Here is a 19,784-nt window from a genome sequence, read left to right as displayed (position 1 = left end):
CACAGACATAGAAAAAATATTTTATTGAAATAAAAAAAAAACACACAACCCTCATTAACCATTTTATTGATAATAAAAGAAAGCCGTCATCGAAGTAGTCCTGGAATCCGCCGAACCTGTAAGAAAACACACAAAAAAAACGATTAGTAACACATGTGTTAGGCTTATATTCAGGGCCCATGTGTGATACTGTGTGTGGGACCCTGTATCTGAGCCTATCACAAGGTAGGCTTAGATACAGGGTCCAGCGGACAGTAATCTTATATAGTATAAGATTACTGTGTGCTGGGGCCCTGTATCTAAACGTACAGTGTGGTAGGCTTATATACAGGGCCCATCAGACAGGATCACACATGGGCCAATTTATCTAAGCCTACCATGTGATTGGCTTAGATATAGGGCCCAGCAGACAGCATCACACAATCTGTGATCCTGTCTCATGGGTCCTCTACGCCTGCTACATCGTAGGCTTAAAGAGGTTGTCCAGTCCCTAAACATTGATTGCCTATCCTTAGGGTAGGCCATCAATAGCTGATGTGTCGGGGTCCGTCTCCCGGGACCCGCCAATCAGCTGTTTTGAAGGGGCCGCAGCACTCGTACGAGAGCTGCTTCCCCTTCATTTCACTACTCGCTCACACTGTGAATCGCCGACACGGATTCACAGTGTGACCAGAATGAAGGGGAAGCAGCTCTCGTGCGAGCGCTGCGGCCCCTTCAAAACAGCTGATTGGCGGGTCCCGGGAGTCGGACCCCGCCAGTCAGGGCTAATCTTACCTTCCTCTTCAGCCGTGGCGGTAGGTCTGTCCTCTCGATGCTGTGCGCAGCGCATAGCGCTGTGACGTCATGCGCTGCGCACAGTGATTGACGTCAGGACCTCCGCTGCGATCCGGAACCAGGAAGGTAAGTACAGTCTGTTACTATAGTAACAGGGGCCTGCGGCCCGAGTTACTATAGTAACTTTTTATTGACGTGGTGTGTGGGGCTGTGGGCCCCCCTGGCTTCGGGGCTCGGTCGCAATTGCCACCGCTGCGACCCCTATAGCTACGCCAGTGGATAGATAGATAGATAGATAGATAGATAGATAGATAGATAGATAGATAGATAGATAGATAGATAGATAGATAGATATGAGATAGATAGATAGATAGATAGATAGATAGATATTAGATAGATAGATAGATAGATAGATAGATAGATAGATAGATATGAGATAGATAGATAGATAGATAGATATTAGATAGATAGATAGATAGATAGATAGATAGATAGATAGATAGATAGATAGATAGATAGAGATAGATTAGATAGATAGAAGATGGATGGATGGATGGATGGATGGATGGATATACTTTTTCTGTTATGCTAAACAGTCAGCCCTGAAGTGTGACTGCTCAGCATGACAGACATACACAATAAAGGGGTTAATAGCTGCATTACTAGCAGTTACTTACATACATCGGGTGTGGGGTCAGGGAGCAGCAGGAGTCAGGATTCCTGGGAGGAGCCGGCATACACACGATCTTCTTGCTGTAGCCATTCCTCTGCACAGGAAGAGGGAAACAGCTAGAAGCGAGCTGATTGGCTGGACAGCACAGTGGGCGGGTAAGAGTCTTCCCCCTCCGTGCAATGACTATTTCACTGCCGAGCTGCCACCAATGCTTTAAAATGCATTGCTGGGTCTCTTTTGTACCCCAGCAGGGACCCAGCAATGCAGAGTAATCATTGTAGCACTACTGTGCTACTGTGGTGAGGGGGGCCTGCGGGCCCCCCCTAGCTGGGGGCCCAGTCGCAGTTGCGACCGCTGCGACCCCTATAGCTACGCCACTGGACCCAGCAATGCAGAGTAATCATTGTAGCACTACTGTGCTACTGTGGTGAGGGGGGCCTGCGGGCCCCCCCTAGCTGGGGGCCCGGTCGCAGTTGCGACCGCTGCGACCCCTATAGCTACGCCACTGGTTATCTACCATATCATGTATGAGTCGCAGACTGACCAATCAGACAACTGGACAGTGCATCTGAGGGGCCCACATACCCCCTGTTGTGGACTGTTACATTAAGCTGTCATAGGAGCAGGTCATATTACTCTTCATTGATAGCTTTTGATGGTATCTGGTCAATCTCACAGTAAATGATGGCGAGCACAATTATATCACTTGTCCTAGACCAGATGGCTAGGGCAGATATAGTTTACCCATGTCATCAGTGCCAGGTTTACATTTCAGAAGCCTGTAGACATGGATTGCCTGGCGCCTTAGACTCCACCCATTAAGTAGGCCACACCTTACGTCATGTATGAATTTAAAATGACAATCTACTGACTACTCAGGATTTTTCTTGCGTCTAGAATTATTACATTCATGACAAATACATTGTCCAGCCATTCACATGAGCTAGAATGGATTTGATTATTATGCCAAAGTCATAACAATATCTGAGCATCAGATGAATTCCTTGTAATTTATTTCATACCTGTAAACTGCTGTTTCACTATTGTTCTAAGCGTCACGTATTTTAACAATGTGCAGTGTTGAACAATATTTGGAAGGGAATTCATTAACTTTTGGCTGCTTGACTGTTTCCGTATGTCCCATAGAACAGAATGGAGAGCAGTGCGCATGCCCGGCGCCCCTCCACTAGTCCCCACCTGGAATCTGCAACCAGCCAAAACGAGGGTTACGTGACAATCGCTCTTGATATAGGTGTGGGTCCTAGTGCTAGTAGCCACGTCTATCAGACATTTATGGCATAAATGTCTAACTTAGGAATACCCTTTTAAAGCATAAAAGATGCAAAAAAGTACTGCATGAAATGGTTTTCAATGTATCCATCAATACTAATAAATATGTTTCCAAATATTGGTATTTTTTAATTCAGACATATCAGATCAGTGCAGGTACAGGAGCTGGCTTTCTATCAATGTCCTTATCAATGTGGTCAGGGCCGGCTCCAGGTTTATATGGAGCCCTTGCGCGACACATACTTAGTAATTCCCTTTGCGGGGGAACTCACGGCGGCAGTAAAATGGCAGAACGTCACTTTGTGCCCCCATATAGACGTTAGGCCCTGTTTATGCCCCCATATAGAAGTTAGGTCCCCAGTTTGTACCCCCATAAATTTAGTGCCCTCTGTAGATGCTGCCACACAGCCCCCCTCCCAGGTAGTGCCACACAGCCCTCCCTCCCAGGTAGTGACTCAAGAAAGGCCCCATGGAGTAGGGCTGAAACGTCGCAAGGGGTGATTAAAGTGATCCTATTTTTTCACTGAATTTGGTGTGCTGTCTTGTATTTTGGATCTTGCTATATATATATATATATATATATATATATATATATATATATATATATATATATATATATATATAAATATATATATATAAATATATATATATATATATATATACACATATATATATATATATATATATATATACACACACACACACACACACACACACACACACACACACACACACACACACACAGTACCAGAACCAAGCTCAGTGCATATATACAACAACAGAACCAAGCTCAGTCCATATATACAACACCATAACAAATCTCAGTACATATATACAACACCAGAACCAAGCTCAGTACATAAGTACAACACCATCACACATACAGCTCAATTTAGTGCAACCCCTGCTGTATAGGTTTGCACTAATTTGTATACAGCTCCCAGCATGGCCCGAACAATGGTAAGGATATGCAGTACTGTACTGATTAGAGGCAGAATAAACATTTACATTAAGTGACTCACAGGTGACGTCAGATTCTTGTTGTGTTTTTTTCTCCATCCGGTCCAGACCTCTATGATGACTTCTCCCAGCCACAGCCCATTTCTGCAGTTTGCCACTCAGATGTCTTCAGCTTCTCACTTTTCAAACATTTCTGCACCTATAAACGAAGAAAAAGTTCTCATGGTGCCAGACACTGTGCCTCTAAATATTACAGCGCTAAACACACTGTGCAACCTGTAGATAGTGCCCTACATAGATCCCCCTATAGTGACCTCCATAAAGCCCCTGTAGATAGTGCCCCACATACAGCCCCTGTAGATAGTGCCCCACATATTGCCACCCCTGTCGATTGTGCCCACTTATAGCCCCCCCTGTAGATTGTGCCCACATATAGACCCCCTGTAGATAGTGCCCTACATATAGCCCTCCCTGTATATAGAGCCCCACATATAGCACCCTCTGAAAATAGTGCCCCACATATAGCCACCTGTAGATAGTGCCCCACATGTAGCCCCCTCTGTAGATAGTGCCCCACATATAGCCCAACCCTGTAGATAGTGCCCTAGATATTGCCCCCTGTATATAGTCCCCACATATAGCTCCCCCTATATATAGAGCCCCACGTATAGCTCCCCCTGTAGATAGTGCTCCACATATAGCCCACCCCTGTAGCTCGTGCTCCACATATAGCCTTCCCCTGTATATAGTGTCCAACATATAGCCCATCCCTCTAGATAGTGCCCCTCATATATCTCCCCCTATAAATAGTGATACACATATAACCCACCCCTGTATATAGTGCCTCACATATAGCTCCCCCTATAATGCTCCACATATAGCCCACCCCTGTAGATATAGCCCACCCCTGTATATAGTGTCCAACATATAGCTCACCCCTGTAGATAGTGCCCTACATATCTCTCCCCCTATAAATATTGCTCCACATATAGCCCACCCCTGTATATAGTGCCTCACATATAGCTCCCTCTATAGTGATCCACATACAGCCCACCCCTGTAGATAGAGCTGACCCCTGTAGATAGAGCCCCACTGTAGGTAATGCCACTCACATTTTTATTAGGATAAAAAAAAAATATGTTTCATACTCACCTTAATCCCATTCCTGTGCCGTCCGGTGGCAATGCAGACCTGCTCTCTTCTGAGCAGGTCTGCTGGGGTAGAACGACACAAGCGGCACGATAACGTCATCACGCCGTTTGCGTCGTTGAAAGGCGTTGATCGACAGGGCAAGTCATTCTGCCCTGCCAATCAGCGCCTTTTATAGACGCATGCGGCGCGATGACGTCTTTGCGACGTTTGCATCTATAAAAGGCGCTGATTGGTAGGACAAAAAGACTTCCCCTGTCAATCAGCACCTTTCAACGACGCAAGCGGTGCAAAGATGTACTCAGACACAGCTACAATTAAAGTTCAGGAAGGGGGTGGCAGCGGCTGGTTTCAGTGGCGCCACCGCCCCCTCTGAGAGGTAGCAGGCCACCGTCATGGACGGTGCGGGAGTGGTGCCCCCCCCCCCCACCTTCCCTCATTGTTGTGCCCGGGGCAGATGCCCCGCCTGCCCCCCTAGCTACGCCCCTGCTGGAACCTCAACCAATATCCTAAACAAAGAGGTCCTTGCACTTTTCTAACTCATCATGGAGACTTGTAAATAGGTTTCAAGGACTGAGACCGCCATCAAAATCCCTAACAACGAGATCCTGGCATTTTTCTACTGTGTCATTGAGATCTGTCAGAAGGTCGCCTTGGTGCAGGTCTGTGGGCTTGCACTTCCACTATTGTTCTAAGAAACTAGTCATGGAGCTATGTCAATGGAAAGATGGATGAATTGAAAATTGCTTTCATTGTATTGTTATAACATCCACTGTTACATGTTCTGACAATATATTACTGCTCTAACCAGTCAACCCCACTGGGAAAGTCTGAGTAACTATTTGTTCCACACTGAGTATTCCATTTGATGTCGTTTTTACAGCTAGAAATCAATATTTCAATTTCTCTTCACAAGTCAAGCAGTGCATTGGTGACTTTTTATGTCAACAGCAAAATCTTCCAGTCTTTTCTTTTTGTGCTGCTTATTTCTTAGGCTTAATCATATTGCCATATAGAGTTTGTAATTCTCTGTTGATGCTCAGGAGGCTGATATCATTTGTCCAGAGTTACTAAAAGCTGTCATGGAAATTCATATTTATCCCCAATCCCTTCTCAAATCTTTCCATTGAAATTTAAATTGTTTGTGACGACATTTATAATCCTGCTGTGTCTTAGAGGACTTACCAATGCCACATGTTGTACATGTGTCAGGCTCGCTTCCGTTGCATGCAAGACAAGTATGGTGACACATATGACATTGCCTGTTGAATTCATATTTTCCGACAGGGCAGATTAATACACACTGTCCATCATCCAAGAACCTGTGACAAATAAAAAGAAAGAAAGTGAGAAAGACGTTTATAATGCCACTTCCAGGAAGAATTAAAGAGTAACTAAAATTTCAGAAAACGCCTGACATGTCATAGTGACATGTCAGAAGTTTTGATCGGTGGGGGTCCGAGTACTGAGACCCCCGCCCGTCGCTAAAACGAAGCGGCAGAAGCACTTAGGTCAGAGTTGTGCCGCTTTGTTTCTGATCGGCTTGTCTTGGAAAGCCAAAGTAACTGTGTACGGACTCAAGTCTATGACCTCCTACACCAACTGCTCGGCTTTCTGAAAAAAGGCCGAATAGAAACCAAGAGGCTCAGCGCTCACCTGAGCGCTTCTGCCACTTCGTTTTAGTGATTAGTGGGGTCTCAGTGCTCAGACCCCATCAATCAAAACTTCTGACGTCACTATGACTTGTCAGAAGTTTTCTGATAGTTTAGTTACCCTTTAACTTTGAATGTACTAAACTGGACATATCTATCTATCTATCTATCTATCTATCTATCTATCTATCTATCTATCTATCTATCTATCTATCTATCTATCTATCTATCTATCTAACATCTATCTATCTATCTATCTATCTATCTATCTATCTATCTATCTATCTATCTATCTATCTATCTATCTATCTATCTATCTATCTATCTATCTATCTCATATCTATCTATCTATCTATCTATCTATCTATCTATCTATCTATCTATCTATCTATCTATCTATCTATCTATCTATCTATCTATCTATCTCCCTACCTCATATCTATCTATCTATCTATCTATCTATCTATCTATCTATCTATCTATCTATCTATCTATCTATCTATCTATCTATCCAGGTCAGAACTAGAATTCATAGGGTCTCATAGCAACGTCTGGGTTGAGCCCCCATATTGTTGACAGTAAATTGAACTGAAGGACTGTATATAGCAGCATAACTACTTTTACTTGAGCAGCAACCAAAGGATGGATACTTTTTTCATATATCAGATCTTCTTCACGAAGGAGAATTCCCATAGTAGAGCTAGATAGCAGAAAGTCACCACCATGCGTTTTCCTCACAAAAAAGAAACAACGTTCTATCTATAGCAGAAATTACAGCACTGTAGTAAACTGTTTAATGATGAAGCAACATTGGTTTAAATTGCAGCATTTCTTTAAATAGTGACCATGAAACACATGAGCGGAGTGGATATGCCCTCCTCCATGCACAATAAACAATAGCACTTTTATGCTATTACCACGGCATGGAGGACAACATATTAATATTTCTGATTGAACCAATCACAATCATTCATCATCTTCAGCAAAAATCCTCTACAGCAGTGGTGGCCAAAGAGTAGGTTGTGACCTACCAGTAGACCTCACAACGGAGACCATTAGATTTCAATGCTGCTGTCTTCTATACAGAAGTGGGCTAACTGCCTCGTCATAGGTTCATGTTCCAGTGAGCCTATCCCTACTCTTTTCTAGTGGGTAGCTTGTTGACAAATCATATAGAGACTTGTAAGTCTGGACCAGTGCTATTAGCTGGTGTGGGTTTCACACACTCCTTCATGGCTAATATTTTGTCCATGTTCCCCTATTAGATCGCCTAACTCAGGCTTCACAAAAAGTAGATCCAAAACGGGAAAAAAATGCCCACTCCTGCTCTACAGTATGTCTACATGCCATCACCCTAAGGCGGGATTCACACGACCGGGTCGTTCCCGAGCCCGAGTGTCGGCCGGTAAAATCGGCCATTTTGCCCGGCCGGTTTGCATTAAGTTTTGCATCCGTGCCGGGCCGGGCAGATCTGGACAGTGACATCAGCGGCAACTCCTGAAGGGGAATCCCCATGTGTTCGGGGATTCCGCTTCAGGAGTTTCCCCTGATGTCACTGCCCAGATATGGACAGAGACATCAAGCGCTCTGTCTTGAGCGGAATCCCCGAAAACACGGGGATTCCGCTCCTTCAAGGAGCTAAAGTGCAGCTAGCACATAGCAGAGCGGGGAGATACCTCCCCGCTCTGCTATAGTGGCGTCGCTACAGTAGTAGCAGCAGCAGCTGCTAGCGGCGCCATCGAAGGTGTCGCCGGGCCAGGGTGCTTTTAAAACAAGCAGGGGAAGGGAGCCAGCGCAGCGCTCCCTTCCACCTGCTGTACACCCCGGCCCTGCCACACAGTGTACAGCGATGCCATTCGTCCGGATGGCATCAACTCCTCCTCCTCATATGCACTCTGCGCTGTGATGAGGAGGAGATAGAGCGCAAGCGCCGGAAAACCCGGCCATCACTCGGGACACATCCCGGTGATGGCCGTGTAATACCCGGCCCCATAGACTTCTATGGGAGCCGGGCGGCCGGGTACCCGGGCGAAGATAGAGCATGTCCTATTTTTTGACGCCCGGTTTTCCCGGCCGTCAAAAAATCGGTCGTGTGAATAGCCCCATTAGGAGTCTATTATTCCTAATGCAGCCGGGTGCCGGCCGATTTATGAACGGCCGGCACCCGGCCGGGAAACCCTGCCGTGTGAATGAGGCCTAAAAATCTGCAGATCACTAGGTTGGTAAATAATTCACTCATAAATATCTACCTGTAGTATCTGTTGTCACTGTCCATGGGTAACACATAATAGATGAATCTTTAAAGTAATATTTTATGAAAAACATATTTTCTTTTTTATTTTCAACTTTCTGCTTTGTAAGAACCAGAAATACCAGTATAGAGTTAACTCTCCTGTATCACATCCGGAGCCTGAACATCACATTCTGTTCATTTACTTAGAAAAACAGTGTTTCTGTTAAACTCTATGGAACGTGAGCGCTCAGTCATAGACCCTATTTCATTACCCAGGGAACTCTTGTAAAATAAAAACAAAAAACAAAGTGTGTTTAATATAACGGAAAAGACTGTGAAATTGATTCTTCCGAGCTCCTGTTTGCTACTGTTTTTTTGTGGTTGATCCGGTATTCCTAGCAGACTCTTGAAGTATTTGTGAAAGCCAGGTTATATATGGGCACATACATTAACAAGGAAAAAATGTCATGTGGGTACAGTATGTTTGTTTGTTTTGTTCTCATAGCGGCTGAGAAACCTGGGCCCAGGGATTTTGTGGTTAGGGACCAGCTTTGATCATATTGACTGGCACCTTTCTGTAAAGGCACGTGTCTGGAGGCAAGAACAAGGGCTCTTGCTCATGGTTTAGGCAATGTTATTGAATCTGAGTGGAAGAAAATCCCGGCTAATGAAGAGCCACATTTTTTTTATGTATTAACAAGCTCCTTGATGGTGCCGGGATTAATTAACTAAAAGTAAAAAAACAACAAAAAAAAAACATACGTTTGGTAATATCTAACTATGCCTGGACAATTTTACACATTATTGCAGTTAGTTTGTATTTTTTTCTTAAGAATTTTTCAAACCTTTTCAATTATAAATAAAATCAAGTTTAGATTCTTTGTATCACTAAACAACTAAATTACCCAAAATACCTGTTGACTTTCTTTAACGTAAAAATGCAACTTTTTTATTTCATCATCTCTATTTCATCATTTATTTGTAAGTTATTAATTGGTAAATTGCAAGTATTTAGAACTTATTTTTTCTTTAATTAACCCCTTCTCGACATCCGCCGTATTTAAGCGCAGTACTATTACGTCGAGGTGATAGTGTGGGCTCAGGAGCTGAGCCTGCACTATCACCGCCGTGTGCCAGCTGTATGTTACAGCTGGCACCCTGAGGTAACGGCCAGGACCGGAGCTAGCATCCGATCCGGCCGATTAACCCCTCAGATGCTGCGTTCAATAGAAATCACAGCATGTGAGGAGTTTTTAGCCACCGGCACCCCAGCAACGTAATCGCTGGGTTGCAGGTGGCTGCAATGGCAACCGGAGGCCTAATACTGGCCTCCCGGTCAGCCAGCAACGGAAACCTCCTATGCAGTGGGTGTCCGGAGGTATGTTACAGCGATAGCTTCAGCTTAGTGGTTTGTAGAAAATCGGCAGCCTGCCATGCGATGGCAAGGCTGCTGACTGCTACTATGGCAACAGGAGGCCTAACAATGGCCTCGGCACTGCCATTATGGAAGCCGATTAGGCCCCGACCGGAGCCGGAGCCTTATCGGCTTGCTGTCAGGGAACAATTGACAGTTCTAATACATTGCACTACATAGGTAGTGCAATGTATTAGAACATCAATCAAACAGTTGCACCTTCAAGTCCCCTAGTGGGACTAAAGAAGAGTGTAAAAAAAGTAAAAATAAAAGTTGTAAAAAAAACCAAAAAACGTTTCAAGTAATAACATAAAACACGATCGCCCTTTTTCCCTTATCAAGTCATTTATTATTGAAAAAAATAATAAAACCATACATATTTGGTATCTCCGCATCCGTAACGACCTGAACTATAAAAATATTGTTATTTGTCCTGCACAGTGAACGCCGTAAAAAAACCTAAAAAACACTTTGTCTTAAAAAAAATTGAAAGAAAAAGTGATCAAAAAGTCACATGTATCCAAAAATGGTACCTATAAAAACTATAGTTCGTCTCGCAAAAAACAAGCCCTCATAGAGCTCCCTCAACGAAAAAATGAAAAAGTTATGGTTCTCCCAACATGGCGACAGAAAAAATACATTCTTTGTGCAAAAGTAATTTTATTGTGCAAAAAGTTGTAAAACATAAAAGAGTGCTATAAATTTGGTATCGCCGGAATCGTACTGAACCGCAGAATGAAGTTAACATGTAATTTATGATGACTGGTGAACGCTGTATAAAAAAACCCCTAAAAAAACTATGCCAGAATTGCTGGTTTTTAATCACCTTGCCTCCCAAAAAAAAGGATAACAAGTGATCAAAAAGTCGCATATACCCCAAAATGGTACCAATAATAACTACAGCTCGTCCTGTAAAAAACAGTCCTCATACCGCTACGTCTATGAAAAATAAAATAAGTTAAGGCTCCAATAAGTCAGGAAAGAAAAATATGCGGTTGTGCAGGCCCGAGGGGAACATTTCTTCTGTTTCAAGAGGCGATTTATCAAGGCCATAAAATTAGGGAACCAGGAAAGGTAGGGTCAAAATATATCTGCTGGAAGCGGGGGCGCCCGTATTATACCAGGACAACACTTCCCAGCGAAATTCTCCAAACTGCAAAGGTGCGGAATGTGGACCAAAAGGGGGATAATAAAGGACAATTATCAGTGCAACACTGGCCTGCGCATAAAGGATTGCTTCACAGTGTAACACATATTTATGGATTATTTTATTGTTTACCCCATTATTATACCACCTGACTATGCCCCTGATGTACTCTGCCCAGCTCACACATGCCCCACATTATAAACTGAAATACCAGTAAAACTCCAAACAAAACTACTACCAAGCAAAATCCACGCTCCAAAAGCCAAATGGTGCTCCCTCCCCTGTGAACCCTACAGCGTGCCCAAACAGGAGTTTACTTCCACATGGCATCGCATACCCGGGAGAACTCTTTTAACAATTTTTGGGGTGTGTGTCTCCAGTGGTGTAAGCTGGGCACAACATATTTCCCACTGAAATGGCATATCTAGGGAAAAATAAAATGTTTTACTTTGCACCATCCGCAGCGCAATCATTTATGGAAAAGACCTGTGGGGTGAAAATGCTCACTACACCTCTTAATAAATGCCTTGAGGGGTGTAGTTTCCAAAATGGGGTGACTTGTCAGGGGTGTCTTTTATTATTTCACATCAGAGCCTCTGCAATTGTGAACCAATACTTTGTAAGTCGCCAAATTAGGCCTCTATTTCGCATGGTACTCTTTCACTCCTGAGCCCTGTCGAATGTCCAGGCAAAAGATTAGGGCCACATGTAGGATGATTCTAAAACCGGGAAACACAGAATAATAATTAGAGAGCTGTCTTGTTATGGTGGCACAAGCTGGGCACCACATATTGGCATATCTATCTAAAAAAAAAAAAATGTTTCACTCTGCAACATCGAGTGCACACTAATTTCTGCAAAACACATGCGGGGTTTAACATGCTCGCTACACCCCTAGGTGAATACCTTGAGGGGTGTAGTTTCCAAAATGGGGTCAATTGTGGGGGGTTTTCACTGTTTTGGTCCTACAGGGGCTTTGGAAATGCGACATAGCGACCAGAAACCAATCCAGCAAAATCTACACTCCAAAAGCCAAATGGCACCACTTCCCGTCTGAGCCCTTGTGTGCCCAAACAGCAGTTTATGACCACATATGGGGTATTGCCATACTCAGGAAAAATTGCTTTACAAACGTTGTGGGTTTTTTTTCCTTTATTTGTTGAGAAAATGAAAAATTTTGTGCTAAAGCTACATCTTATTGAAGAAAAAGGATTTTTTTTATTTTCACTGCCCAATCCTAATAAAATCTATGAAACATCTGTGGGGTCAAAATGGCCACTACACCCCTAGATGAATTCTTCAAGGGGTGTAGTTTTGTAAATGGAGTCACTTTTGGGGAGTTTCCACTGTACGGGTACCTTAGGGGCTTTGCAAAAGCGACATGGTTCCACTAAATCAATCCAGCAAAATCTGTACTCCAAAAGCCAAATGGTACTCTTTCCCTTCTGAGCTCTGCCGTGTGCCCAAACAGCAGTTTATGACCATATATGGGGTATTGCCGTACTCCAGAGAAGTTGCTTTACAAATGTTGGGGTTCTTTTTTTCCTTTATTTGTTGAGAAAATGAAAAATTTTGAGCTAAAGCTACGTCTTATTGAAGAAAAAGGATTGTTTTTATTTTCATTACCCAAGTCTAATAAAATCTATAAAACCCCTGTGGGGTCAAAATGCTCACTACACCCGTAGATGACTTCCTCAAGGAGTATAGTTTCCAAAATGGGGTCACTTGTGTAAGGTTTCTACTGTTTTGTCCCTTCGGAGGCTTTACAAATGCGACCTGGCCTCCGCAAACCATTCCTGCTAAATTTGAGCTCCAAAAGCCAAATGTTTTTTTTTCCCTTCTAAGCCCTGCCGTGTGTCCAAACAGCCGTTTATTACCACATGTGGGGTATTGTTTTAATCGGAAGAAATTGCTTTACAAATATGGCAGTGCTTTATATCCTTTAGTCCTTGTGGAAATGAGAACAAATTAGCTAAACCTACATTTTCTTTGAAAGAATGTAGATTTTAATTTTCACGACCTACTTCCAATAATTTCTGCAATACACCTGTGGGACAAAATGCTCACTATACCCCTAGATAATTTCCTTGAGGGGTCTAGTTTCCCAAATGGGGTCACTTTTGGGGGATTTCCACTATTTAGGCACCGCAAGAGCCCTTCAAACCTGACATGGTGCCTAAAATATTTTCTAATAAAAAGGAGGACCCAAAATCCTCTAGGTGCTCCTTTGCTTCTGAGGCCAGTGCTTCAGTCCATTAGCACACTAGGGCCACATGTGGGATATTTCTAAAAACTGCAGAATCTGGGCAATAGATATTCAGTTGCATTTCTCTGGTAAAACCTGAATTTGTAAATTTCACCTCTACTTTGGTTTAATTCCTGTGAAACGTCTAAAGGGTTAAGAAACTTTCTAAATGCTATTTTTAATACTCTGAGGGGTGAAGTTTTTAAAATGGGGTGACTTATTGGGGGTTTCTAGTATATAAGGCCCTCAAAGCCACTTCACATCTGAACTGGCCCCTGTAAAAATAGCCTTTTGAAATTGCAGCTAAATTTGCCTTTTGAAATTGCAGCTAAAGTTCTAAGCCTTGTAACGTCCTAGAAAAATAAAACGATATTCAAAACAAAAATTCAAAAATTCAAAAATTCAAAAATAGCCTTTTGAAATTGCAGCTAAAGTTCTAAGCCTTGTAACGTCCTAGAAAAATAAAACGATATTCAAAACAACTATCACGATCTAAAGTAAACATATGGGAGATGTTAATTAGCAACTATTTTGTGTGGTATAACTGCCTGTCTTACAAGCAGATACATTTAAATTTAGAAAAATGCTAATTTTTGCAATTTTTTTACTACATTTTGGTGTTTTTCACAATTAAATACTGAATGTATTGAGCAAATTTTGCCAGTAACATAAAGTCCAATATGTTACGAAAAAACATTCTCGGAATCGCTTGGATAGGTGAAAGTATTCCGAAGCTATTACCACATAAAGTGAAACATGTCAAATTTGAAAAATGAGGCTCTGTCAGGAAGGTCAAAAGTGGCCAAAGCGGGAAGGGGTTAAACGGTAGCTAAACTTTCCAAAAACTTTTGACATATCATCGTCACTTGTCAGAAGTTTTGATCGGCGGCGGCCTGAGCTCTGACACCCCACCGATCGATAAAACGAAGTTGTAGAAGCGCTCGGGTGAGCGCTGTACTGCTTAGTTTCAGATCAGCATTTCTCAGAAAGCTGAGCGAGCAGTGTACGGGCTCATAGACTTTCTATTGAGCCCGTATACCACTTGCTTGGCGTTCCAAGGAAACCTGATCAGAAACTAAGTAGCAAATTGGAGTGCTCGGACCCCCACCGATCAAAACTTCTGACATGTCACCATGACATGTCAAAGTTTTTTTGTAAAGTTTACTTACACTTTAAGAATATCGGTTTCATTTCTGAACTTTTAAAGTAGGTGCCGAATATTAGAAAAAGGATCTGCTTTCTTTCAAAACACTGCTGTCCATGGGCCGAGAATGAAATTGCAGGTCAGCCCCATTCACTTGACTGAAGCTTAGTTACAATGCCAGACACCGCTTTTGTAGAAGAGTGGCACTATTTTTGAAAAAATAAAACCATAAATAAAGTTTAAATTATTAACTGTTAAAAAATTGCACATAGCCCTACTCCAGGTTATGGGACCCAGCAGCTAAGGGGCCCACCTTCACTCTGACGTGAGGTGTAATTAGGGATCACAGTAGACAATTTAAGAAGAGATTGAATGGGGCAGTAGAAAATTGAATGCAAATGGCTTCCTACCATCTATTAGATTGCATCTAAGGCACCGAGCAAATGAATTTCATAGATCAAAATTACTGTTGAATTGTTAGAAAGAGGGAAGGGGGAGGGGGTGCTCTGTGCTGAGCTATCCTAGATCCAGGGGTCTATTTACTGTTCTTACACAGGAACCCACTGAAGTCTGTGTCAGCCCCTTGTTTTTGACTATTTATATGATGACAAATATAATGGGACCTGTGTTGGATAGCAGTGGTTTCTGAAAGGAAAGATAAGATAAGATAACTTAATTAATCCCCGAAGTGAAATTTCAGTATCACAACAGCTTCTAGTGTAGCACAGACAGAAAAAGAACAATTACATTTAACCCTTTCACGCCACAGCCCTTTTTCAGATTTTCATTTTCGTTTTTCCCTCCCCACCTTCCAAAGGCCATAACGCCTTTATTTTTCCGTCGATATAGTACTATGAGGGCTTGATTTTTGCGGGACAAGTTGTAGTTTTTCGTAGCACCATTTATTTTGCCGTATAATGTACTAGGAAACGGGACAAAAATTATTTGTGGGGTAGAAAATGAAAAAAACAGCGATTCCGCCATAGTTTTTTGCGCGCCATTTTTACGGAATTCACTGTACAATTAAAACAACATGTTAATTTTATTCTATGGGTCAATACGATTATGCCGATACCAAATATGTGTAGTTTTTTCTATATTTTACTACTTTTACAAGTAAAAACCTAAGTGTAAAAAAGAAAATGTATTTTGTTTCGCCAAATTCCGAGAGCCCTTATTTTTCCGTCGATTAAGTTGTATAAGGGCTTATTTTTTTGCGGGATAAGCTGTAGTTTTTAATAATACCATTTTGGTGTAAATGTGATGGTTTGATCACATTTTATTTCATTTTTTGTGGGAGATTAGGTGACCAAAAAACGGGTTAAATAATGATATATTGAGATAGTTCAGACTTTTACGGACGCGGCGATACCAATAATGTTTATTTATTTAATTTTTTACTATGCTCTAGGGGGAAAATGGGAAAAGGGGGTGGTTTTTGAACTTTTAATTGTAATTTTTTGTTTACACAAAAAAAAACTTTATTTAACTAATTTTTACATTTTTTATTAGTCCCCCTAGGGGACTTCAACCCGCGATCGTTAGATCGCTTGCACGATATACTGCAATACTAATGTATTGCAGTATATCGTGATTCTGACAGTCTCCTATGAAGCCCTGCCGGAGGCAGAGCTTCATAGGAGTACCAAGATGGCGGACCTGGGGGACTTCGTCAGACCCCCAGGCAGCCGTGTGAACCAACGGCTCCCCCCGATCTCGCCGCGGGGGTGCCGTTGAGACGTTACAGGGGGTTGCCCCCTGTTTTTAGTAATTGAAATGCCGCGATCTCTATTGAACGCGGCATTTAACGGGTTAAACAAGTGGGATCGCGCTAAAGCGCGATCCCGCTCGTAACCCGGAAGTGTCGGCTGTAACACACAGCCGACACACTCGCTCTATGGAGCGGACTCAGCCCGTGAGCCCGCTCCATATTCCCCCACCCGGCGTGCGCCGTATATATACGGCGGATGTCGTGAAGGGGTTAAACATCAATACACATCTTAGGCTGCGTTCACATCAGCGTTACCCTTCCGTTGAGGGGTTGAGTCTGAGCTTTCCGTATGGTTAACCCCTCAACGGAAAGGCAAACGGAAACCTAAGCTTCCATTTGGTATCAATTGTGACGGAAACATTGCTAAAGGTTTCCGTTTGTCACCGTTGTGACAGGGCTCCGTTGTTTTGACAGAATCAATAGCGCAGTCGAGAACGGAAGGGCAACGCTGATGTGAACAGGCTCTAAACATATTCACAATCAAAAATAAACAAAACAACATCACAACACATACATAGCATACATATTATTTACAAATTATCCACTTAAATAAATAATACTAACAATAAAATAATAAATTATTACCTTCTAACACAATCCCCACTAAAAACGTATATTCTCATAAAAATGCATTGATTTTATTGACCTATTATAGGCCACTATCGCTGTAGACACAAACGACTTTATAAATCTATCTTTATTGCACCTCAGTTGAATTAAATGATTACTAAAAATTCTCCTCTGTTTTATAAAGAGTTCATGCAGTGGGTGTGATGTGTTCCATAAAATCACCATACACTTTTCAAGAACTCTTTTATGCCTTATCATCTCAAAACTATCCAAGGGACATCCCACCACAGAGATTGCTTTCCTAATCAGCTTGTTGAGTTTATTGACATCCGCACTCCTAAGGCCTCATGCCCACTTCCGTTTTTTCCTTCAGGGTGCTAGCCGTTTTTTTGACGGCTAGCACCCTGACCCGTTCATTTCAATGGGGCCATGCACACTTCAGTTTTTTTGACGGTCCCGTTGCTCTGTTCTGACAAAAGTAGAGCATGTCCTACTTTGGTCCAAGATTCCATGACTGTGAGGCCCATACAAGTCAATGGGTCCGTCAAAAAAAATAAAGGCACACGGAAGGCATCCGTGTGCCGTCCGTGTGTGACGGAGCCGTTGCCTAGCGGCCGCGTGGGCGGGCAGAAGTACACGTAGAGAGAGATATTGCACTGCACTAATCGGCAGCCCCTTCTCTCTATCCAGCTCTGATTGGCAGCCTCTTCTTTCTATCAGCGCTGCATGGAGAAAAGAGGCTGGTGATTAGTGATGGATAGAGAAGGGGCAGCCCTTTCGGGCAGAGTTTCCGCAGCGGAACGCAGCGATAGAAAGAAAAAGAAGTTCATACGTACCCCGGCCATTGTCTTGGTGACGCACCCCTCTTTTGACATCCAGTCTGACCTCCCTGGATGTCCATGTGACCGCTGCAGCCCGTGATTGGCTGCAGCAGTCACATGGGATGGAATGTTATCCCAGGAAGCTGGACTGGAGGAAGAAGCAGGAAGTTCTGGGTAAGTATAAACTTTTTTTTGTTGCAGGTTTTTGAAGGAAACATTAGAAATCTATATTTTGAGCGCCGCACATGGTACTCACTGTCCAGCGGTAGTCCCTGTCCAGGCTGCTGAAAGAGTTACGATCAGTGCGGGATAGAGAGAAAGGGCTGCACTGATCGGCATTAACTCTTTCAACACCCTGGACAGTGACTACCGCTGGACAGTGATTACCATGTGCGGAGCTCACAATATCGGGTGCATATTGTGAATGGGAATTAGTATCCTCTCAGAAACGGAGTACACATGGGAACCAAACTGATACAATCACGGACACACGGATCTGTGAAAAACTGCCGTGAAAACGGTGATGGAAGTGTGCATGAGGCCTAACACTACTTCCCCAGCATATTACCGCAAATAAAAGTGCACTTGCTACTACAGATTGGTAAAACATTGTTAACATTTTGCTGCAAACGTCAAATGACCGCAGTTTTCGCAAAAAATATAATCTACTCATCACCTTCTTGTAAACTTTCTCCGCGTGGCAGCGCCAATCCAATTTGTTGTCTAGATAAACACCCAGATATTTATAGCAGTCTACCTGCTCAACATCCTGACCATCAATAACGATCGGCAAGACTTTCTTCTTTTTCCTCCCAAAATCCACCACCATCTCCTTGGTTTTTGCCACATTCAATTGTAAACAGTTATCACTACACCAAGCACCAAACCGATCAACCAACTCCTCATCCCCACATCTATCCCTGACACATCCCCACCATCACGGAATCATCCGGAAATTTTTGTAGATGACAACTAGGTACTCTCCCACAAATCTTATGTTTTGCTTCATTTTTTTTTTTTTGTGGGATCTTGAACAATGACTTTAGCTGAGATATGAGAGGCCTGCATGATCCTCTGAGATGGTTTCTGACTTTATCACTGAAGTAAAGGCACTTTTACACAGGCCAGTGATCGGGCAAGCGAGCATTCAGATGAACGATCATTCCCGATCATTGCCCTGCGTAAACAGAGCAATGATCAGCCGATGAACGAGCAAACGCTCATTCATTGGATGATCGTAGGGTTTCTGCAGCACAAAATATTATCGTTGTGGGCAGCACATCTCCCTATGTAAACAGGGAGACGTACTTCCGACATAATAGAACTGTATGATGCCGAGCGATTGTAGCAATGATAAAACTAATGTGCCTGGGGCACAATGGAACCCATTTTCCCAGCTACCAACAGATTTGTGGTAAAAATGAACTTTTAATAGTTCTATTTCTAAAAGGTCCAGGAGGGACAACGAGAGCACAAAAAGGTTAAAATTAGCTAGAGACCATTGGCAATCGCTCTATGAGATTACTGCCGTACAAGGCAGAATTCGGTGTGCAAATCCTATCACAAACAGGATCACTAAGTCGGCAGCTGCAGACTGCCTGACAATTGCAAGTAGCACAATATAGCAATGTATTAGAGGTAGAAGCCAATAGATCATAGCAGTTAAAATTGTAAGTATAGCCCCCCCGACATGTTTCGTTGTCAACACAACGTCCTCAGGGGATAACAACGGGGCTCCCCATTATTATATTTATTATATTATTATTTTGTTGTATGTATTATTATTAAGTTTAAGCAGGCAGTTACTTTCGTACATGGGTAATATTAATGCTTTTGTTAACGTTTTTTGTTAAATTGATTCTGTAATTTAAAAAACTTTTATGTGATTATTCATGTTGTGTTTGTCTAGTCAGAAACAATTTATTATGACAAATATATCAT

At 42.7% G+C, this 19,784-nt stretch overlaps 1 protein-coding gene across 1 annotated transcript in view; it reads right to left on the bottom strand.

The window, feature by feature from the left end:
* The window catches only part of PCSK5 (proprotein convertase subtilisin/kexin type 5), a 448,720-nt gene that overhangs the window by 76,922 nt on the left and 352,014 nt on the right, over positions 1–19,784 (bottom strand). Inside the window, exon 22 of the mRNA XM_075828207.1 lies at positions 6,032–6,168. Within this exon, the coding sequence (XP_075684322.1) occupies positions 6,032–6,168 (137 nt within the window). The remainder of the gene's footprint in view (positions 1–6,031; positions 6,169–19,784) is intronic.

Source organism: Rhinoderma darwinii, chromosome 1, assembly GCF_050947455.1.
Source record: "Rhinoderma darwinii isolate aRhiDar2 chromosome 1, aRhiDar2.hap1, whole genome shotgun sequence".
In the NCBI taxonomy this organism is placed as follows: domain Eukaryota; kingdom Metazoa; phylum Chordata; class Amphibia; order Anura; family Rhinodermatidae; genus Rhinoderma; species Rhinoderma darwinii.
Note: the sequence above shows the minus strand (reverse complement) of the source record. Positions and strands in the feature narration are given on the sequence as shown.